The 24,189-nt window shown below is 34.4% G+C and overlaps 2 protein-coding genes across 7 annotated transcripts; one reads left to right on the plus strand and one right to left on the minus strand.

Moving 5' to 3' along the window:
• Positions 1–10,590: 10,590 nt before the first annotated feature.
• LOC100249175 (cyclin-D4-1) lies at positions 10,591–12,449 on the minus strand. Of its 3 annotated transcripts, none has more exons than XM_010648509.3 (5): positions 11,909–12,449; positions 11,729–11,815; positions 11,323–11,617; positions 11,129–11,244; positions 10,591–11,042 (listed from the first exon to the last, which is right to left on the minus strand). In XM_010648509.3, the coding sequence occupies exons 1-5, from the start codon at positions 12,143–12,145 to the stop codon at positions 10,863–10,865; spliced, it is 915 nt and encodes a 304-aa protein (XP_010646811.1). In that variant the 5' UTR covers positions 12,146–12,449; the 3' UTR covers positions 10,591–10,862. The 3 variants fall into 3 exon arrangements, with proteins under 3 accessions (XP_010646811.1, XP_003635232.1, XP_059594620.1); XM_003635184.4 differs by having other exon boundaries at positions 11,323–11,620; positions 11,909–12,423; XM_059738637.1 differs by having other exon boundaries at positions 11,323–11,620; positions 11,729–12,449.
• Positions 12,450–18,819: 6,370 nt separating this feature from the next.
• On the plus strand, positions 18,820–21,460 carry LOC100262782 (uncharacterized). 4 transcript variants are annotated; one of them, XM_019218643.2, is made up of 5 exons: positions 18,837–19,015; positions 19,205–19,309; positions 19,460–19,803; positions 19,892–20,046; positions 21,013–21,460. In XM_019218643.2, exons 3-5 carry the CDS (start codon positions 19,554–19,556, stop codon positions 21,148–21,150), a joined length of 543 nt encoding a protein of 180 aa, XP_019074188.1. In that variant the 5' UTR covers positions 18,837–19,015; positions 19,205–19,309; positions 19,460–19,553; the 3' UTR covers positions 21,151–21,460. The 4 variants fall into 4 exon arrangements, with proteins under 4 accessions (XP_059594621.1, XP_010647353.1, XP_019074188.1 ...); XM_010649051.3 differs by having other exon boundaries at positions 18,825–19,015; positions 19,205–19,803; XM_010649052.3 differs by having other exon boundaries at positions 18,837–19,309.
• The last annotated feature ends 2,729 nt before the right edge of the window (positions 21,461–24,189 follow it).

The raw sequence follows: 24,189 nt of genomic DNA on the forward strand, positions 1-24,189 counted from the left end.
TACTAGATTTATCGAGAAACCATCATTACAAATGCTTAAGTTTTTCAAATTATTTTTAAATTTGTTTTCATAATTTATTAACTTTATAAAATTGGAAGTGATTATTAAATTTATTTTTGTTTCTTTTTCTCCTCTAAAAAAATATATACTTTTTATTATATATATATATATATATATATTTTAAAATTTTATTAGGATGAAGGAGATTTGAGTGTGTCATTTTTCAATCATCATTTTTATAAAGATAATACTATTGCGCATATAACAATCTCTTCCCCATTATAGGGCTCCTAGAACTCGAATCATGACCAAACTCTAGGGTTCCTAGAACTCGGATCATTTAATGGCATGTGGAACATTTAATAGCACTTATACAAATGCTAACAACTTTATAAAACTGTAAAAAAACATGTAGAACCTAGGCTGGATCTCCAAACCATGAAAATTGCTTGTAATTATTGGTTAGCTTTTGAATTGTATCATATATTAGAAAATGTATCAAATTCTCAATTATTATAAATTCCTTTTGGTAAAGAATATTGTATAAAGTATTTTCTAAGTTAATTTATTATTGTGATATCATATTTCCTCATAGAATAAGGAAAGTTATTTAGAATATGTTTATAAATATTTTAGGCCATAGAGGGAAAAATCTATAAGATCGAGATAGACTCCTAAAGATTATAAAATATTTGAAGAACTCAATAGTTATAAATAATAAAAAAACATTAAAACCAAATTAATATATAGAAAATATTAGTTTTTACTTCAAATTTAACTTATTAAATTATAAATTGTAGAAATTTAATTAAATTAAAAAAATTTAAAAATTAACCAGACATAAGCAAAAGTGTATTAACTATTTCGCTTTCTCTTTTTCAATTATTTAAGTGGAAAATATTAAAACATTTATAGTCGTAACTATTAATTATGTTGAATATGTACACATTACATCCATTCTTGAACAAAATTTAAAAAATTTCCCACTTAATTTGGGTAGCTTAAACAAAGACATTTTAATTGTTAATGGAAAAATAACAACCTTTTATTCAATTTTAATGGTAATAAATAATAAGAAAATATTATTAATAAAAAACATTGAATTATTTGGATATTAAGGTGTTATTTGTTATTTGATTATTGTTAATAACATACCCTATTATTGTTATTTGTTATTTCATTACAAATTGATGTTAATAGTAATGTTTTATATTGTGTAATTTTGTGGTTAAAAATGAAATTAATTTGATTTTTTTGGCTTCTTCTATAGGTAAACTGTGTCTAATTTATCGGTGGCAATAGTTTATTTTTGTAATGGGAAAATGGTGAGAACATAGACCGATGTTGATTATGTTGGGGATAGAGTTGTGGTTGAACATATTGATGTGCCTCTTGGGACAACATATGAACAACTGTTGAAAATGATATACCCGGTCACTGACATCAATAAAGAACATTTTCGATTAATACTTAGTTGTAAGTATCCTATGAAAAAAAGGAACAAATTCCAACCTTGCCCAGTAAAGAATGATAGTGGTGTAGCTCAAATGTTAGAAATGCATAACAGATTTGGGATGGATGAAGTTGAGTTATTTGTTGAACAAGTACCTATTGACTTACAAATGAATTCACCACTTGGTAATTGCATGCCTTTGTTACTTGGTGAAAATGATGGTACTAGTAATGTTCAAAATTCATTTACTGTTGAGCATAGATCAGAAGAGGATGAGGAAGACGAAGAAGGAACACAATGTGATGATGACAGTGTAGGAGCCGAGAATATTCATAATGATGATAATCAAGATAGGGAAGCTAGCTCGCCTTTTTTAGCTGTTCGTGAGGCAATTGAAAGAGAACAAATGAGATATGTGGCTGTGGATGGGGAAGGATGTAACTTGTCAAACAATCCAGATACAGAGGATTTAGATGACCCAATTGAATTATCTCCAATGCAATATCATTTGGCACCATCACCACAGTTTGAAAATGTTGAAAACATTGGTCATGTTGTGTCAAGTGAATGGACCCCATGGGGAAACACTCTTATGGGACATCCAACTGGAGAGTTCATAGTTGGACAAATCTTTAATTCCAAAGGAGATTTGCAACATGCTGTAAAGATGTACTCTATTAATTCGCACCAAGAGTATATCGTTTTGTCATCCACAAAGAAATTGTTGGTCCTAAGATGCAAGAAAGCTGAACAGTCTCAATGTGCTTGGAGACTACGTGCTACAGTTGTTAAAGGGACATCTTTATTTGAGATCAACAAATATAGTGGCCCATACACATGTGTCAATCCTTGCATGAACCAAGATCATCATCAGTTAGACTCAAACCTGATAGCCGCCCATATAGAGGGAATGATTAAGACACAATTCACACTTTCAGTGGCTGCCATTCAAGCAAGTGTTGTAGAAAGATTCGGGTACCATATCTCATACACTAAGGCTTCGAAAGGCAAGGGTAAAGCATTAACTAATTTGTTTGGTGATTTCTATAAATCATACGCTAAACTGCCACATTTTTTTGGTGCCTTAGAGCAAGCCAATCCAGGATGTGTTGTAATTTCTAAAACATTCCCAGGAAATATGCGAAATGAAGAGGTATTTCACCGAGTCTTTTGGGCATTTCATCCTTCCATAGAGGGCTTCAAGCATTGTCGTCCTGTGTTAACTATTGATGGTACACACTTGTATGGGAAGTATAAGGGCACTGTAATGATTGTCATGGGCTGTGATGGAAATAATCAATTGTTTCCTCTTGCTTTTGCATTAACTGAGGGTGAAAATGTTGATAGTTGGGGATGGTTTTTGGCATGTATTAGAAATCGAGTAACTCAAAGGAGGGGTCTTTGTGTTATCTCTGATCGTCATCCGGGCATTATGGCTGCATTTGCTGATGTTTATCTTGGTTGGTCTGAGCCAAATGCATATCATCGAATTTGTATGCGCCATCTTGCTAGCAACTTTATGACTCACTTTAAGGACAAATGCTTGAAACAACTTTTATGCAGAGCTGCCTTAGAAACTAAGGTAGAAAAATTCAACATGCATATGGAGACAATTGGGAGAATCAATCAAGACGCACTCAGTTGGTTGGAGGCTATTCCCTTTGAGAAATGGGCACTATCACATGATGGAGGTCGACGATATGGCATAATGACTACAAACATGTCAGAAGTGTTCAATAGTGTGCTTAAAGGGGCACGGAGTTTCCCTATCATCGCATTTGTTCAATTGACATTCTATCGAGTTAATAGTTACTTTGCTGTAAGAAGAGAACATGGTGCTAGTCGACTTGCTTCAGGTGAACAATACACTCCTTATGTTGATGCTAAGATTAATGCAAATGTTGTTAAGGCAGGTTCTCATGAGGTTGTTTTGTATGATCACTTCCAAGGACTGTTTCATGTGAAGGCCAGTAGGGGTAGTAAAAAGACATCATCTGGTGGAAGAACACATCGTGTTAACCTACGTGAGCATGTATGCACATGTGGCAAAACACTCATATATGGATTCCCATGTAGTCATATTCTAGCGGCATGTCATTTTTGTTCAATTGATTTTAGATCATTTGTTCAACATTATTACACTATACAATCGTACTTTAGCACTTGGGCACCACTGTTTAACCCGATACACAATGAGTACGAGTGGCCACCATATGTTGGTCCAGTTATTGTGCCTGCAGATTCAATGAAACGTTTGTCAGGTGGACGACCTAAATCTACTCGTTTGCACAATGAAATGGATGTTAGAGAAGGTAAAACCTCAGTTACATGTGGTTTGTGCAAACAAAGTGGTCACAATCGTCGTTCTTGTCCAAATAAGAACATGGGTGCTGGGCCTTCATGATGGGTGCTAGGCTTTGGATGTTGATATTATGTTATTTGTATTTTGGACAATACTTATGTTATAAGAGAGACTTTGCTGTTGATTTCAAAATTGTAATATGAATATTTTGATGAATCAGGTTGTTTGTATTTTGGAGAATACCCTATTTATAGGAGAGACTCTATCGAAATTTTTAATATTTGGATGCGAACATCATATTATTACATTTTTTTTTCATTATTGTACTTGCATATTGATATTGGTTGTAGATGAATATTTTGATTAATCAGGTTATTTGTATTTTGGAGAATACCCTATTTATAGGGGATACTCTGTCGAAATTTTTAATATTTGGATGTGAACTTTAGTGTTTGATAATTTTTTTTAAATTATTGTACTTGTTGGATATTGATATTGGTTGCAAATAAATATTTTGATTAATCAGGTTGTTTGTATTTTGGAGAATACCCTATTTATAGGGGATACTCTGCCGAAATTTTTAATATTTGGATGTGAACTTTAGTGTTTGATAATTTTTTTTTAAATTATTGTACTTGTTGGATATTGATATTGGTTGCAAATAAATATTTTGATTAATCAGGTTGTTTGTATTTTGGAGAATACCCTATTTATAGGGGATACTCTGCCGAAATTTTTAATATTTGGATGTGAACTTTAGTGTTTGATAATTTTTTTTAAATTATTGTACTTGTTGGATATTGATATTGGTTGCAAATAAATATTTTGATTAATCAGGTTGTTTGTATTTTGGAGAATACCCTATTTATAGGGGATACTCTGCCGAAATTTTTAATATTTGGATGTGAACTTTAGTGTTTGATAATTTTTTTTAAATTATTGTACTTGTTGGATATTGATATTGGTTGCAAATAAATATTTTGATTAATCAGGTTGTTTGTATTTTGGAGAATACCCTATTTATAGGGGATACTCTGCCGAAATTTTTAATATTTGGATGTGAACTTTAGTGTTTGATAATTTTTTTTAAATTATTGTACTTGTTGGATATTGATATTGGTTGCAAATAAATATTTTGATTAATCAGGTTGTTTGTATTTTGGAGAATACCCTATTTATAGGGGATACTCTGCCGAAATTTTTAATATTTGGATGTGAACTTTAGTGTTTGATATTTTTTTTTAAATTATTGTACTTGTTGTATATTGATATTGGTTACAAATAAATAGTTTAAATTATAATATTAACATTATTTTATTATGACAGTATAGTAATGGAGCATAGAGAGGGCAGATTCGATCCAGATCCATTAGATCGCTCTATTTTAGCGCTACAGGACAGACATAGGTCTCAATTAGTGGATTCTGGTCAGGTATATATGTATATATAAATATAGATGTATAGAAAAACATAATCATAAACCTTAATTAAGTTCTTATTTAATTGAAATGGTATCTTTTGTAGCTTAATCAGGTATTGACATGTCGACAACGTTTATGGACATTCATGCGAGAGTGGGAGATGGACCCTCGTATTCGGCGATATGTGATGCAGTCTGGATTTTATGGTGTATATCGTGTCGGACACATTTCACTAGATTGGCCATTGATCACGAGTCTTGTTGAGCGATGGCGGCCCGAGACACACACATTTCATTTACCTATTGGAGAGATGACTGTTACTTTACAGGATGTAGCCATGATTCTTGGATTACGTATTCATGGGCCTCCTATCACTGGCACATGTGACATAGATTGGTCACTACTATGTTCTGAGCTTTTAGGTGTCGTCCCACCTCCATCTCAGATTAGAGGGTCATCTATATCAGCACGATGGTTGCGTGAGCAGTTCTCATATCCACCAGCAGGAGTCGATGATGTTATTTTACAGCGTTATGCGCGTGCTTTCATATTAGCACTATTGGGTGGAGCATTGTTCGCAGACAAGACTGGCACACATGTACAGTTATGTTACCTTCCACTATTGAGAGACTTCACTGAGATTTCTCACTATAGTTGGGGCAGTGCAGTGTTGGCATACCTATATAGAGAGCTATGTCGTGCGAGTTTAGATAGTGCCACAGAGATTTCTGGACCTATCACACTATTATAGGTATTTCGACATAACTATCTATTATAATTAATTGACTCACATTATTGTTGTAAGTTGTCTAATTTTGATAATGTTATCTGATTTTGTAGTTGTGGTCATGGGAGAGACTTCATGTGGGTCGACCTGATTTTGGTCGTCCTCCAGTGCCTATAGTAGTCCCACATGTACATGATGATGTAGTTGATGGTTTACATGATCATCTATTGCCAGATGAGGCACTCCCAATCGATCCATTGGGCCATAGGTGGAGAGTACCCCTGTCTTGGTCTCATAACCCATCACCACATGTGTTGACATTCTATCGAGATCAATTGGATGCCCAGACACAGGATCAGGTAAAGTGTAGATGCGTAAGATTACCTTTGCAATATTTTCCACCAATGTGACTAATTATTTTTTAAAAAAATTACAGGTATTATGGGAACCATATACAGCAGATTTGATTGCACATCTTCCGGCTATATGTCAGGCTGATGAAGAAATTTGGCGAACTATGTCACCTCTAATTTGCTTTGATATTATTGAGTGGCATAGACCAGAGCGAGTTTTACGTCAGTTTCATATGCAACAAGGGATACCTCCACCTTGTTTGATAGATATGGAGCTACATTTAATGGATAGGCGAGGACGACATCAGTACGATTGGGTCACATTCCATGCTCAGTATATTTCTCTTTGGGCTACTCGTTCTGAGCGTATTGCGACAGCACCACTTGCGATTACTACCATGTCTTTTTATGATCCATATATGCAGTGGTATCGACGTATCACGCGACGCCTGATCGCACCTGTTTTGCATAAAGATCATATGAGGTTCCATAGTACAGCTTCTGCCACTGAGTTATTGGTGAAAGCATTTGAGATACAAAACCATTTTTTAATGAATGTTAAACTTAAATTATGTGCAAATGCCTCATGTTTTATTTTCTTATACAGATCACCGCCGTATCACAGATGGCTATTTCAAATGATTTGGAGGAAACTCACCGAATTGCTTTTGATGTTTTACGTGCTATAGGAGAGGACCATCGCGTACACTCGACACATGAGCCATCCACATCTTCAGGGTCATCCATGAGACCACCATCATTGATTACGCCTGTTAGGGTACCACCCATTAGAGGTCGGGGGAGAGGTGGTCGTCGAGCTGGTCACCGACATGTACCTTTGGCATCTACTTTGGTACAACCCTCACATCCACCAGTCACATCTACCTTTCCTTTATTTCAGCCATCTGCATCATTAGAGTCGCCACTTTCTCCCCCTGATGTATCCATACCAGCCTATTCACCTCGACCCGAGACTACCATACCATCTACCCTTACCCCTGTTCAGCCATCTATATCATTGGATGCACCCCCACCTATTGCAGAGTCTATTGCACCCCCACCTGTTACAGAGTCTATTGCACCTCCACCTGTTACAGAGTCCATTGCACCTCTACTTTTTCTTCAGGGGATAGCTCATGCTGCACGATTACATGTACGGGTAGCTAGAGGACATCGAGCTCCACGTGTACGTCGAGTTCTACCTCCATCAGTTCCATCTATCTCGACAGCTCATGTAGATGACGTGTCACAGTCTATAGAGATGGAGACTTTTCAGATAGCACAGATGGATACAACAAATATGGCCATCTACCATAGATGTTCACAACGAAAGAGAAAGATTCCATCATGTGGGACACATTGAGATCTTTTTTCATGTTTGTAGAACTATTATACTTTGGTTTATACATTTAAGGTTATATAAAGTGTTAATTCAAATTAGTGATGTTATGTTATTCACATGTTTCCTTGATAATTTAAACAAATAAAACTCAAATGCATCCTAAAGTCTAAATGAAAGAAATTCTAACTAAATAAATTATTACAACCATTACCTATTTTTCTTTCATATAATTAAAAAATTATACATTTTAACCAAGACATAAGTTCAAATCATACTTAATAATAAATAACCTAAAATCATAATCATTAGCATTAATTTTCATATGAAAATATAAAATTTTAAAATAATATAAACAATTTCTTTAGTTATTTTAAAATTTTAAAATAATATGAATAAATAATTTTCTTTAGTTCATATGTGAAAATATTTGTAAAACAAATAAATATTTTATTTACTATAAATATATAAATTTTTATGGGAATGCATGTAGACCAAATTATTTTCTCAAATTTTCAAGGAAAATATGAAAAAATAAAGATAATATATATATATTTAAAACAGTCGTAACAAAAAAATTTGTGAAAAGCAAAGTTCTAAAATTCATACTTTTTTATACATGAGTTCCCCTTAAAAATATTTGTGAAAATTACAACATAATTGTAATTTTGATAAAAAAATATTTTAAAAATAATATTAAAATTACAATATCATTAAAATATTGAAAATAATTGTAAAACCACAATTACTAACTGTGGTTTTATAGTTGTTTTGATAAAAAATATTTTTAAAATAATATTAAAATTACACTACTATTAAAACAAGCGTGGATAAAAAATAATTGTAAAACCACAGTTACTAACTGTGGTTTTAAAGGAAATTGTAAAACCACAGTTTGTAACTGTGGTTTTAAGGATTTTAAAACCATAGTTATAGTAACTATGGTTTTATGGGTATTTTGATATAAAAAATATTTTAAAAATAATGTTAAAATTACAACACCATTAAAATAGATGTGGAATGAAAATAATTGTAAAACCACAGTTAGTAACTGTGGTTTTATGGTTGTTTTGATAAAAAAATATTTTTAAAATAATATTAAAATTAGAATACTATTAAAACAGGTGTATATAAAAAATAATTATAAAACCACAGTTAGTAACTGTGGTTTTAAGGATACTTCTTTTAAAATCATAGTTATAGTAACTATGGTTTTATGGGTATTTTGATAAAAAAAAATATTTTAAAAATAATGTTAAAATTACAACACCATTAAAATAGATGTGGAATGAAAATAATTGTAAAACCACAGTTACTAAACTGTGGTTTTATGGTTATTTTGATAAAAATTATTTTAAAAATAATATTAAAATTACAACACCATTAGTAAAACCACAGTTACTAACTGTGGTTTTATTGTTGTTTTGATAAAAAAATATTTTAAAAATAATATTAAAATTATAACACCGTTAAAATGGGGATGGATCTAAAAATAATTGTAAAACCACAGTTTGTAACTGTGGTTTTAAGTAAACTTCTTTTAAAACCACAATTAATAACTGTGGTTCTAGGAGAAATTATAAAACCACAGTTTGTAACTGTGGTTTTAAGGAAATCTCTGTAAGTTTTAAAACCACAGTCACCAACGGTGGTTTTATACATTTAAAATCTATGTGGATGCTTACGTGGACAAAAAAGACTACTTTGACAAATATTTTCAAATGGATACTATTCTTATCATTTTTTTTTACAAATATATTATTTTGGTCTTAAACTCAGAAAAGAAACCATATTTATGGCCAATTGTATATGTCGCGGATGTGAAAGCTTTGATGTCAATCTTGATAATAAGTGGGAGCTCTTAAATGACTGTTTATGCATGCAAAAAACAAAAACAAAAGAATATGAAATAAAATCACTCTTACGTACGACATAAGTAAGGTTTTAATATGGTTGAATCAAATCACGTCCACCTATAACATTTCATGATAAAACTTACTTTAGATGATAGTTATCAGGTTGAACCAATCATATCTACCTCTATAAATGAAAAATAATATTTCGTATGATAAAAATAAATATAATTGGTCCCAAAATATTTTCATATATTTTTTAACTTCCATTGGGCGAGGTCTACAAGCTTGTCTTCACTTCCCCTATATTGGGCTGGGTTCAAGACAACAATATCTATCCTGCCTAATAAGCATTTGAGTTTGGATTCATTTTGGAGAATGCCCTTTGCGACCATTCTGCATGGGCCTCTGCTCGTCAATGGGTTGGGTTTATAGCCCCATTCAAACAACTGTACCCGGAGCAGTAACAATGGAAAGGAAAGAAGAGAAAGTTTGGTGAATCCGCCACCCGAGATGATATAAATCTTCTGACCACTGCTGGAGACGTGGCTACAGCAAAGCGACTGCCTAACTGACTCAGCTCAACCCAACTTTTCAAAAAACGCCGAAAACAGGAGGTTTGACTAATCTGAAATGTGATCAGCAAAGAGAAACTTCCTCTTTTGTCGCTACCATGTGTTTTGTAACCTGGCGTACGTGGGCATTCATGATTGAACCGAGCGCATGTCTCCAACTATTATAAGAAAAGCGGGCTTCCTTCCTCTCACTTTAGAGGTATACTATGTGCGTAGTTTGTTTGTCTCGCCCATTTTCGCAGGCACCTCCGATCCTTCGCCATTTTTATCTTTTACTGCTTCCCCCCATCTCAATTGAGATGGTGATGCATTGTCAAGATCAACGGATCTTGAACAGCAACAGAGTAAGGGCCTCTGTTTTTTTCTTATAATTTGAAATGAGGTTTCAAAAGGATGCCACTTTTGGGAGGCATACACTATTTCCTAGATCCAAGTTTTGACAGAGTACATATGTCTACCTCCTTGTTCTACCTTAAAATAATTACACATGTATCATATAGTTGTAAAATTAATATTAAACAGTTTCACTATCGTTTATCAAAATAATGAAATAAAACAATTAAAAAGAAATTGATCAAATATGTTGACATTCCTTTAAAAAGTGTTTTTCCCCCACTTGTTGTGTGACATAAGTGAGGAGTATCAAACATCATTATTGTCTCAATCTGTAACGTTCTTATACACAAACTACTTCAATGCAGCGACACACACACAGAAAAGCACTTCCTATCAAATAATATACTCCTTACTCGGGCCTTTTGGGAAAACAATTGACCACACGCAAACGATATACTCGCAAGTCGCAACCCACCATCAATTTTTTTGTGCTTTTTGGGTGTCTAGTCCTGACTCGACTTTGAGTCCTCACCACCACATTTGAGCACATCACAATTCTTACTAATATCTGCATCAAGCACGCCGTCTGGACTTGGTGGCCCTGGCTCCAATCTTTGTCTTTTGACACGCACCATCGAACACATGCTCTGCTTGATAAGATAGTGACATCTTTTTACCATTTCCTGCAACAAACAAACTAATGATTGTTTCCCAAGTTGCTTTTCATGTAGAATATTAATGGTTTCTAGAGGGTATGAACTGAGCTTACTTTGTTGACTCGTTTGTGGAAGTGTTCCAATATCTGATCGTCCACGTTTTTACCGGCCACCCAAAGCAGAGAAGCCGCAGCTATTGAGGATGGCAGAAAATCCAAGTGATCCGTCACTGATGGAACAGTTCCAACTTTAGTATGAGGGAGAGAAACAGAAGGGGTATTGACTAGGTAATTAACAGAGGACGTACCTCGGCAGGAGGCGAGAATGAGATCCGAAACATTGCTGGAACTATGAAATTGGGAGGAGAAACAGGGGAATTTTGAAATGAAGTAATTGACAAAACTGAATGGGGTAACGGTACTCAATCGCCATTTGAGGACGGCCATGACCAGGAGCTCCATTTGTTGGACTGTCATGGCTGTGAAGAGGAATCTGGGTTCCATCACCTGCAAGTCTAATAGAAGTGGAACACTCCTTTCCTCCATTTTTGCAGCTACGGCTATGCATGCCACTGATAGCAGCTGCAAGGACCATTCCTTCCCCTGCTGAACAGAAACAATCACAATCAACCAAAATAGACATTGCACGTAACCAGGTACCCAAAACAATGGCAGATAAATCATTTTTCCCCTGAGGAATATGAAATGAATTACAGGAAGATCATAAGTGCAGAGGAAGCGATCCAGATAGGTCACTGATAGATAAGCCGTTTCGGGTCTGAAATTGTAGTGAGAATGCACCTGAAAAATCTTATATAATGAATCAAACAAAACAAAACTACACAATAATTCATTATAAACACATGCATATATGTAGGCAGTGGGAGTGACCACCTTCAACATCCAGTTGACAGCATCTTGGCGAGCTCGGACACCTTCCGGAAGAACCGGTAACCGTTCAGAACACAGCATTTGATCAAGCTCAGAATCAAAAAGACCAAGAATAAAGCTCTCATCATCGGTTGATGAATCCAAATTTGGAAAGGGAATGCGGTCAGAGAGGTCCACCACTTCGTCGGCAACCTCGCTGCAATAGAGGTTAACAGCGGAGTATGCAGGGGATAGAGACATTGGTGATGATGATGAATCCCTAGAAATTCCAAATCATTGTTCTCCTGCCTTGTCCGAGATCGTAAGTTTACAAATTCACACAGGTACTTGCAGCTAAGGGTATATATTTGGATGATTGAGACAGCGTCGGTTCGGTTACATCTTGCCATGCCCCGCATCTCCAAAAATTGCTCACCAAGAAACTTCGTCCCGGACCCTCCACAGACTGTGGGGACACTCCAGAGCGCTTTATCACCATTAATGGGGTCGCCCCATCAAGACTGGTTCGTTTCCAAAACACTTGCTCAAATACCTTGTCTCAATCCTACGATTAATTTGAAAAGGCTAGTGTCAGTACAGCTTTATGTTTTACACGTGAATATCATCATTGAAAACTAGGGAGGATATGAACCATCTAATATTTAGTGATGAACAGTGGCAAACAATAAAAAGATAAACTATATGCTTCTCCTATACAAAATTACATAACCTGATATCTACTTTCCGACTGAAGGCCTGGCCGTTGGAGCAAAACTTACCAACTACTTTCCCCCCTTGAATCTTCCCCCCTCTTGTACTACTTTGTACAAAATCCATCTATTGATCAGCTTTGCACTCTCTTGTAGGCCACCCACATATGGGAATTCAGGAAGTTCTCCTCCCAAGGTTAAGACAGTGAAAAGTTAATAAAAAAACAAAGGAAGAAAGGTATTGCGCTAGATGCCTCTTTGGTTGGTAACAACCGACATTTACATATATTTTGAAGGCCACTTAGTGGATGTATGTATCTTGATTGGGTGGATACCGTGAACAGGTTTCCCTCTTGAACCTCACGTGGTAGTACTGAATCGATCCCAGGTGTGCTCTAATGGCATATGCCACCGCTAAGGAGTGTTGTGCCAGTGAAGGCTTTGATGCCAATAATGTTAGTTCAAGAACATAAAGATAAAACAGTTACATATACGGTACACGAGGTTTTAACATGGTTTGGTCAATCATGTCTACGTCCACAGATGAAAGAGAATGATTCCATTATACAATAGAGAAAATTACAGAGGACATAACCAAATACAACTATTGGGTTCCCAAAACATCACATGTTTCCCCACTCCTTATATCCATACCCTATTACGAGCCCTCAAAGTACCTCCCGTTATTCCTTATATCTCTATCCACCTCGTATAGTCTCTACAGGTTCATCTCTATCTCATAACTTTTTCCCCTCATGACCAAGAATATTTATAAAGATATTTCTAACAATATTCCTTATTCTATAAGGAAGTCTAATATATCAATCTAGAAATATTCTATATAATATTCTTTACAAAAAAAGAATTTATACTAGTTAGGAATTTGGGACACTTTCTAACAAGGAGTGGATTCGTCCTGGCAGTGAATGGATGTAGAATAAAAACGATTTTGTTTCATCTCACCAATTGTACAATTATCGACCCAAAGGAGATATTTCTTCGATCATGCACGAAAGCATTCATCCTCCTACTTTGCTTGAAGCATATGTGCGTTACACTTGCACATGGGGTAAATTGTGTTTCCTTTACCAATTATTGAGCTTCCCGCATTGCATTTAATGCCTCTTATAGGCTTCTATAGAAGCCTCTTCATCAACCATCTCTGAATACTTCATGCAGTACTTGTTCTAATTTCTTGTGCTTGCTACGTATATTAGAGTTCTTGTATCTCCACTTCGGCATATATATATAGAGATAACCACTCATTTGCTTCCTTTTTGTTTTTATCCATTTCATCATATTTTTGCTTTTATCTTAACCTTAGCATATGTTTACAATTTCTATTTCATGTTTCCCTGATCATTCAATAATTTGAACTTGGCCTTTGGGGATTAGGAAGTTTGGTCTTTTGCCTCCTATTCCTCCCGGTCTTATAGTTTGCTCTTAGTCCTCTCATGATAGCTTATAGGTGATTTTCTTAACCCTCACTGATAGCTTATTGGTGATTTTCTTAGGAGTTTTTAGATTTTAGGTCTCAATGCATCCTTTCTTGTTGTATTTAAGGGTTTACATAAAGTGTGAATATTGACTAATTAGATTCAGTAAATCATATCAGAGAGGGTTGAATTGAGTGTTAAAAAACTTCTTCAAAACAATCAATTAAAACCAAAAATTAGCAAGTAATGTGATAGTAAACTAAAAAGATTGAGAAAAAGAGATATGCAAACTCTTTGTTTACTTTCCTCAAGCTCTTGATTAAGTGAGGTCATCAAGATTTTAAGATCAAAGTCTTCAACTTTCTTATACTTAGAATATTGGGTTCCAACATATCTTCACAATATCCTCCATACAATCAACTTGAAGTCTATTCCCTCCCAAAGTGCAAATGAAGAATGAATTTAATGTTTTCAATCCTAGAACAAATTTAGCTCACTATACAAAAAAGTCTAGAATGGATTTAAAAGGTACACTAAGGAATTTGCAAGTAGAAAATAAATGTACTTGTAAGAAAAGATTTGAATATGAGAAAAAAAAAAGTTTTCTAATTAAATGCAATTATTCCCATCTATATAAATGAAATAGAGCTTTTCAATTTATAGGTTTTCAGCTCGATAACCCAAAAATCCACAAAATGCCCTGACTGATTAAGTTCCTATGTGACTGATTGACTAGCCATTAAACATGAAATACTTTGTAAGTGACCATTGGAGTTTCTAAGCTCAATCGAAGGTGCAACTAGTCCTCCATTGCCACTCAACCAACCATACCCCAACTAGTAAAAAAAAAAAGATTTTATAGCAACCTTCAATAAGTAAGCAAAACTTGTTGAGTCAATTCCCCAACCAATTAAACCGGCCGGTCTCATGTTCTCCCAATCAGTTGCACTTAAACGTGTCTAAAAAAAACCCAAGTTTGAAGTTTGAAACTTTCAACAACTTGTGTCACCCCTCTAAAAACCTTTTAGAGTTAGTTTAGAAAGAATTAGACTTATGATTTTGAATTAAAACAAAGATTCATTCATTTTTATGATAAAACAACATTTTCAAGTTTAAGAAATGATGAAAACTAGTTTTTAAGTGGATGAGAAAAGTTTTAGATTTACGTGCACCAACAAATATCATATTACATATTGTCCTAAGTCACTTCAAGTCTTCACAAGAACTAAGTCCTTATGATGTTGTCTTTCTTTCATGGTTGCTAGGGCTTTTTTTAGATTTTCTCATTCAAACCCAAAAACTTTACTTGATTAAATATATTAGTAAACTTGACCTTATTTTGTAATCATCAAAACTTAATTAGAACTCTTAGGCTAACACAAAGATGTCTAAGAAAATGAATCAAACCGGATTCCATAAGCCTCCCTTTAGAACCTTAGACTATTGAAAGAGAAGGTAACAAATTGATAGCTTATGGTGGAGAATACCATTTGTATCACCCCAAAAAGATGAAAAAAGATGATTAATCTACTAATCAATGGTTCAGAAATACCTTCGCAATTCCTCTTGATGTGACAATAAATTTTTCATCTCCCTCCATATAACTATGCAACACTAACGAACCAACTCTTGATGAGATATACTTTACATCTTAGGAGTTCCTTGTCAACTGACAACTTCCTCTTCCTGCCATTGCATGAGATTTTCTTCGCTTCATTAAGGTTCACCAACCCTATATCCACACCCAAATGTCTAGTGCAGGTTGTGTATGTTATATTGCATCCTAAAGGGGCATATACCATCACTAAAGGGGCAATTCAGCCTAACAGACAAATATAAAACAATAGTTCTCTCCTGTCCTACTCATGTAATTATAAGTTTGAAGGACATACCAAGGAATGCCGACGAATTCATTTCTTCTATCATGCATGGAAGCATCCATCCTCCTCTTCTACTCGGAGCACCGGGAGGGGAATTTGGTTCCTTCACTAGCTATTGAGTCTTCTATCTAAACTATCCACTTCAATATAAATGTCTAGAGTCTCACTGCAGAGAGCCCATTCTTGTTTGTAACCTACCTGTATAGTTGTACGGCAAAAAGGTGAGCATTACCGCTGTATTCATAATAAGTTGAGAATTTCAAACCTTGATTCAATATATATATGGCGGACCCATTTAAGAAAGTGATGCTCAAGAACAACCCCTTTCTCAGTGGCAGGGTTGGAAAGATGCATCTAGGATTGAGTATGGACTAAACTCAATCCAACAGGAGTCCAGCCCATGTAGCCCATTTGCCCCAACTTTGGACTGGACAATTGAATGGGGATACTGTGGATGCAAAGTTTGACTGAACCCAATAGTGCCATTGGGGCCTCAGCTCAACCCCTACTTGCTCTCTCAGTATGCAATCAAACAATCAGGCCTACAAGGCCACCACCACCATACATTCATTGGAACAATTTTTAAATTCTCATTGAATTTCAAAATTCCCACCACCCAACTTCCAACCTGTTATGTCCTTATACCGTTGAAGAATTTTAATAGATTGAACTTTAAGGATAGGAAATGAATCAAATAAAAGAAGACTTGTAAGCATCAACGAGAGTGCGCCTGCAATAATTGTGATGGAGAAAAGAATAAAGCCCACAGAATTATATATGCTATCATTTTAAGTCAATGCATGACCTTTCCCTTTAATTTTTCTGATAATTTTGTTTTATACAATATGTCATCTGTCAACTTCCTTTTCCCAAACAAAAATAAATTGAAGCTCAATCATACTTTCCAGATTCATGAAGACTTTCTTTGCAACAGATCGCACTAGAAGGTGAGATTCCAATGTCATTGAAAATCAAGGTTCCCAGTTCAGAACATGGAAGAAAGCTTCCTTGATCTGCTAGCTATCTCCCAGGAAAAGAAAAAATGGGCAGATTTAGAATGGAGGGTAATATCACTGAGAGTCTAGGAATTCTGGGTGTTTTCTTTCAAGATCTTGAGACTGAACTAACATGATTGGTGGAGAAATATGACAGAGATGGTGATTTCGACAGTTGAGTTGTAAGAGATTGTGACTTTGTTGAATTGATGCTTCTCATATGTATATATGTTTTTGTTATTATATTTATAATTTAATTAATTTATGGGGTGATATTGGAAAATAAGGGATAAAATATAAGGCTAACTATTTAATTTTTTTTTCTATTTTTTTTTGGTTTGTCTATATAAGAGAGAATAATAATAAAAATTAATTAAAAAAAAGTTATTCAACTCCTAAAACAATTTTTAAAAGTTTTTTTAAAACACTTTAATAAAAATATCTGGAAAAAATAATTATTTTTAGAAATGTTTAATTTTTTTAATGATTCAAATAACAAAGTGGAAAACGATTTCATGATGTTTGAAACAATTATGAGAAGACAAAATTTATTTTTTTTAAATCAATAAAAAGTTAATGTTTATTTAATTAATTTTATTTTAAGAAATTGTAATTTAAAAAAAAAAAATAATATCTCTTATTCTTAGGTTTTCCTCTATAATGTAGTGGAACACAACATGGATGTAAAAACTAATTATCTATAGAAATTAGTGGTTTGTTTGATAATTATTTTCAAAAATAATTTTAAAAAATAGTCTTTTAAAGTTGTTTTATGATTTTTATAGAATGAAAGTCGGTTTGAAAACTTAAAATATTTTTAATATTTAAAAAAAAAAATCCTAAAAATAACATAAAACAATTAGAAGATGTTTTCTAAAACACTATATTTTTTATTTTAAAAAACTGAAAATAAAAAATAGTTTTTATTTGTCAAACATATTTTCTATATATTTTTTATTTTTTATTACAAAAAACTATTCAAAAAAATGTTCCCAAATAAGGCCTGCACTTGCCAAACACACCCCCAATTAATGAATGTGGACAAGAATAAACCGGTGGACTCACCCCCAACTAAGAAGCAACTACCCCAATTCTAGACTGTGAACTCCTCCTCCGTCAACTCCATCATTACATAATGTTGGGTTTAATTTGGTGACAAATCATTAGAGAAAGTGCTCCTTCACCCTCCCTACTTCCATACCATATTTGACTATAACTGTTAACTTCCAACCTACTCCTCCCAAGTCAACCTCCTTATCTAATTCTAAAATACAAATCCAAGCCCTCCTCTCCTCTTTCAGGATTTTTACCAAATCCACTTCCTTTCTGTATTTCCCCAAACACGACCTAACTTTTGAATAACATTCCAACTAACTTCGTGATTTGTGTTTTTATAACTTGAAATTTTATTTTCCAAAATACGTGCTTAGTTATTACTTATAAATTAAGTGAAGCTTATTAAGTTATTAGAAAAAAGTCATTAAGTTCAGATTTTCAACTGTCTCCTGAATGATAATTAGTATTAAATGTTGTGAAACTCACTCAATGAAGCCAATATTGGATCAAACATTTCTTCAATATAAAGAGAAATGATAGAATGCATTGATATGCCAGTTCCACAAGCATCTCAAATATCGGATTTTTAAGACACGTGTCATGTGACTTAATTAATTACGCTTACAAAATTTCAGATTTTAATTATTTTAATTTATAGAAGAAACACGTGCGAGTGGAAGGAATCCAACACCCCACGTGAAAGTACACGTTAATTCGGAGTGGAATCTTACATCAAACTTTCAGTCACATCCCGAAATCAGTGCCACGTCCTCACAAAAATCCGCTGCCATTTTTTTTTTAATGTAAAAAATAATTTGTTATTTATTTATTTTTAAAATCATGCAAAGTCGGTAGTTCAACTGTGGGGATTGGGATGTACAGAGCGAGCTAGGGTTAGGTTTTCACTTTTGTATAAATTGGAAGGATGGGAAGATGGAGATGAAGACGGAGATGGAGAGCATGCATCATTGAGTTTACAGAGATATGATGCAGGCCCCACAAATACACACAATCTGTGTGCAGACGCAACCTTAAGGGCTCTGCCCCACACCAGGTGTTTTGGCAGATCTCACACGCCTCCACTCTGAAGCTCATATAATTAGCCACCCTCATCACCATTCTTCTTCCTCACTTCACATCTCCACTGCATCTGCTTCTGCTTTCTACTACTTTTGTTCATCTTCGTCACGGACTCACATCCCACATTTATTTCATTTATTTTCTTTTTTATTTTATGGTGCAGTGAAGTGAGAGAGAACCAGTGATTTTTGGGTTCTCTCGATTTTCGGTGATCTCTTTGTCACATCCCTGGATTCTCTTGTTCGTACGTCGGTGAACGTGAAGAGAGGTCAGAATCGTCACCGTCTCATTGATGGCTAGGCCACTTCCATAATTATAGGCACCCAATCACTCACTCCACATTGGCAATTTCTAAGCGATCTCTGAATTTTAAAAAAAATACACAAACAGTTTTATAAAGTCTCCATTTCATCTGAAGCAAGCGTCGACTTCCAAGCGGAGAAAAACAGCTGTGGTCTGAGAGTTGAGATTGAATAGAAGCGGTGAGTCAGATCGGTGGCGGTGATTGTCAGATGGGGAATTGTCAAGCGGCGGAGGCGGCTACGGTGGTGATTCAACATCCTGGGAACAAGATCGAGAGGATTTACTGGTCAGTGAGTGCTCACGAGGTGATGACTTCAAATCCGGGCCACTATGTCGCACTCGTCGTTACCTCTCCCACGGCCAAGTCCGAAAACGGTACTCCATTGAAGCAGCTCAAGCTTCTCCGTCCAGACGATACCTTGCTTATCGGACAAGTTTATCGCCTCGTCAGCTTCGAAGGTAACAGTCCCAAACATTCATATCAACTGATGCGTTGAATAGCCACAAGCATTCTTAGTACAAGCTGTTTCCTCTTTTTATGATGCAGACGTGTTGAAAGAATTCGCTGCGAAAAAGTCGGTGAAACTGGGGAAGCTGTTGAAGGAGAGAGGAGGGCTCGGATTGGAGAAGACAAAGAGGAAGCACTCAAGTGGTTCAAATTCGAATCAGAATCCGAAACCAGACAGCTACGGTACTGTTGAGGTATGCCCTCACAGTTTCAACTCTTCTTTCCCTTTTTTTCCGCGTAAATTATTAAAGTTTTCGAGGGCAATTTCGTCATGAAAATTGATATAATAATTTGTTGATCCCGGCAGTCGAGAATAGGAGGGAATAATGGGTGGTGCAGGGCATGACCGTAGCTAGCGGCTTTTCCATTTTCTGTCACAAAAAGGCATCCCTAGAAAAAAAACCCTATACTTTTGTTAGAGCGGTGAGAAAAAAGAGATCTATATCTGCAGAGTATGGGTTTGTTCTTGGCTGGTGAAATATTTCAAAAGCAGGTCTTCAACTTTAGAAATCTACGGATCTCGAGGCAATGCCAGCAAAATCAATACCTAAGGAATTTTATTATGTAGGGCCAAAAATACAAGAAAAGGTTAAAAAAAAAGCATGCATGTACTGGAGGTTTTCTCCAATTTACATGCATTTATAAAGCAGCCTGGCTTAGGACCCACTGAATGTGGACGTCACTTTCACAGCGTTGTCTCACTGTGCTGGGATCAGCCATTTTTAAGGCTCTGTCCGGGACTCTGGGCGACTGTTCAACGTGAGCTTTTCTGGTAAATGAGCAACTGGTTTACACACATACCCATCATTTGCTCGCTATGCCCTGTTTGTCGAGGGTTGTTCAATTATTATACGGTGGCTTCCAATTGACAGATTCTTGAGGGTCCATCATGATACAATAAGTATAAAATATTGGTTCCTAAGGAAAGTTTAGTTGTTTATTCATGCAACTTGAGGTGAAAATAGAAAATTTTAGAATTTAATCCATTCCTGAGCACGTTAGATTAGATTGATATTAGATCGAAGGGGGAAAAAAAAAAATTGTATCTTCTTTCTTTCTCTGTTACATGAAATTGCCCAACTTGGTCATGCGCGTGGAGTTCACTTTTTTCTCATGTGTGTCTTCTCCACGCCTGTGTTTTCTTTGATCTTTTTTTCCAGGATGAGCAGGAGGTTTATGGATTGGGAAGTAATGTTGGCAGCAGCAGCAGCAGCAGCAGAGGCTTGGGAAGGTATCAGGGTGGTGGTGGGGGGCAATGGAAACCAGCCTTACAGAGCATTGCAGAAGTTGGAACTTGAACGCACTACCACCTTCCACACTCTCGCTTTCCTTGTCTCGACTCTCGTCCACCTCCCCCGCTGTCTCACCCTCCTACCAATAAAAACAAAACCCCACCCATCCAACCATCCAACCATCCTTTCTCTCTTTCCCATAGCTTTTTATCTTGTTTCTTCTCAGGACAATGAACTATTTCTAGGCATAGGGTTTGTGCTAGATGTGACCCGTTTGGAGTCTTTGGACTTGTAAGATATATAAATATGTCTAAATGTAACTTTATTTGTTCAATTAAAGTTGATTTTGGTCCACCAAGCCAAACTTTTTGACTCATATCTTAATTTGGTCTTTTGAACAAGTTTTTCCTGCCAAACTCTTTTCTAATTCATCTCATGCCATTGCTTCTATTGAAGAAGCCAAAAAATAAAAATTCAAAAACATCTCATACCATTGGGAAGTGGAAATGAAAATGTTTTGGCCTTTGAAAGCTTTAACAACGGTTTTTAAGTTTACATTTCCAAAGCATTAAAGAAAAAAAGGACACATGTTAGAAAACAATAACTTTTTAGTATATATTTTTAGATCAATTTTAGATATTTTCAATTATTTTTTATAACTATTTTGATTAATAATTCAAAATATGAAAAATCATTTAAAAACTTTTACATTATATATAACCTTATAGTACTTTATTCAAAATAAGATGAAAAAAATAATTTTATATCTAAATTTCCAAATATAATTTTGTACCCCATAATAATTGAAAAATGTTTTTTAAGTTCTCAATAATTTTTTCCAAAAAAAATCTTCTTAAATTTTACTTTTTCTTTATATTTACATTTTTGTTTGATTTTATATTTAAAATTTATATTTTTGAAATACTTTATTAAAAATAAATATATTTTTTACTTTTCTAAAATTTTAATTAAATAAAAATTTACTGCCGACAATGACTTTTATGCGTTTTAAAAGAAAAATATTAATTAGGCCATATTTTTACCACTTTATTGGGTGATACGTCTACTTGAATCATGACATGCATCCAATCATCACTATCATGTGAGCAATTGATGGAAACGTAATAGAAAGTGTTACAGAACCTAGAAGGCAAGAGTCAAATTTTTTCAAAAATTCACGAGGTGTGAGGTTCACATTTGGGGTGCCAATGAATCATGGCAGTCCAAACTTGACAATTTTGCCCTTGTTTAATTTTTATAATTCACTTTTACTTAATTTCTAAGTTCTTTTATGTTTATAATTGAAGAAATTGGATCATCAATGAGTCGTTTTAACACAATTAAAAGAATAAATTAGAATGATTAATAAATTAAACTCGAACATAATTTATTTATTAAATGAATTATACAGATGAACACAAACCCGCTAACTGCGGAAGCGGTAAGAACGCAACTCCAACATGTCCCTAAATTTGGTCCCCGCTCGCTGTCCTATTGAACCTGTGGTCCATGTTTTGCCCTTACCCTCTTTCAAAGACACTTTAATGACTTGGGTTCGTGAATTGCCTTTATAAGGGGCCTATCTTTCAAAATCAACTTCAATTATCTTCATACGTGACATGAGTCCTTAAAACCACTGAACCAGAGGCACCTTGTGGAAGCAACTTCTCAGCCTCCTCCATCAACGGGCGGCGCAGGTGGGTTGGTATGAAAGCAACAGTCCATGCCCCCCAACCTCACCTACAACCATGAATTTAAACATTCGACTCAGAGAAAGGTGAAAAGTGAAGAAGACAGGAGGATTAACGGCCACCACGGCACTTTAATTTATTAGTGCTCCCCCCACTAAGCTCCCTTTTCAGATTTAAATTTGTACGATACCACCATTCTGCTGATTGATCAATAATGCGCTCGACTTTCCCCCCCTGCTTTTCATTCATTTTCCAACTTTTCAAGTTTAACCGGAAGCTTAAAAGCTCCTTTTCCTTGGGTCGGCTCCGTCCGTACGTTTTCATAATGTGTGATGAAAATATCACAGAACCTAAGTTGGTGGTGACCGGTGAGGGCCACCTTCTTTATATAACTAATTTGGATTCGGCCTTTTGTGATGCTGGGAGGCTAGTAGTGTAACCCTCATTTTCAAGAGAGCAATTATGAAAGTGTTTGATGGCTTTAATTGATTCAGCCATTTGTTTATTGATGAAATTGTTAAAGATGCGTGGACCCTCATTAATTATTTGTTAATGAGCCAATTTTCTTCAATTATGAGCCCTAATTGAATGTGTTCTATAAAGGTAGGATGATGTTTTATTTGGGGTCTTGTCGAATAATCATAAGTGGGACCGGATGGTTTTATTTTTTTACTCATATTTACATAAACAAATTACATAACATATTTCTAAGGTTTCATATGGTCTTTACACTTTTTTAAAAGGGAACGTATCGGCACGTTTGACGACCGGTTACAGTAACAGTTTTTTGTTTTTTAAAATAATTTTTTGTTTTATATTCTTAAGAACATAATGTAAAATATTTTCAAAAAAAAAAAAAAAAAAAAAAAAAATATATATATATATATATATATTTTCTGAGAATTGTTTGATAAAATAATTATGCAAGGATATGGAATGATTAAAAATAAATCATTGAATATAAAAATTAATTTAAAAATATTAAATACAATTTAAAAACATTTGAAGTTTTCAAACGAATTTTGTTTTACAAAACTCTTAAAAACTATGGACTTATTTGATAATCATTTTAAAATAATTATGAATAATAGTTTTTTAGAATGAATTTTGAAAACTGTTATTTAATATTTTGTATAACAAAAGTTTGTTTAAAAATTTGAAATGTTTATAACATGTGTTTTAATATTTTTTTAAAATAATTTTTATTTATGATGTTTTATTTTTAATCATTCTAAATATTTGTATAATTATTTTTTAAAACAACCCTTAAAAACAAACAAAAATAATAGAAAATAATTTAAAATATATTTTCTCAAAATATCATATTTTTTATTTTTAATAATAAAAAATATAAAATATAAAATATTTTTTTATTATCAAATGTGGTTTCTATGGCTTTTATTTTGAAGAACAG

This window comes from Vitis vinifera, chromosome 7 (genome assembly GCF_030704535.1).
Source record: "Vitis vinifera cultivar Pinot Noir 40024 chromosome 7, ASM3070453v1".
Lineage (NCBI taxonomy): Eukaryota > Viridiplantae > Streptophyta > Magnoliopsida > Vitales > Vitaceae > Vitis > Vitis vinifera.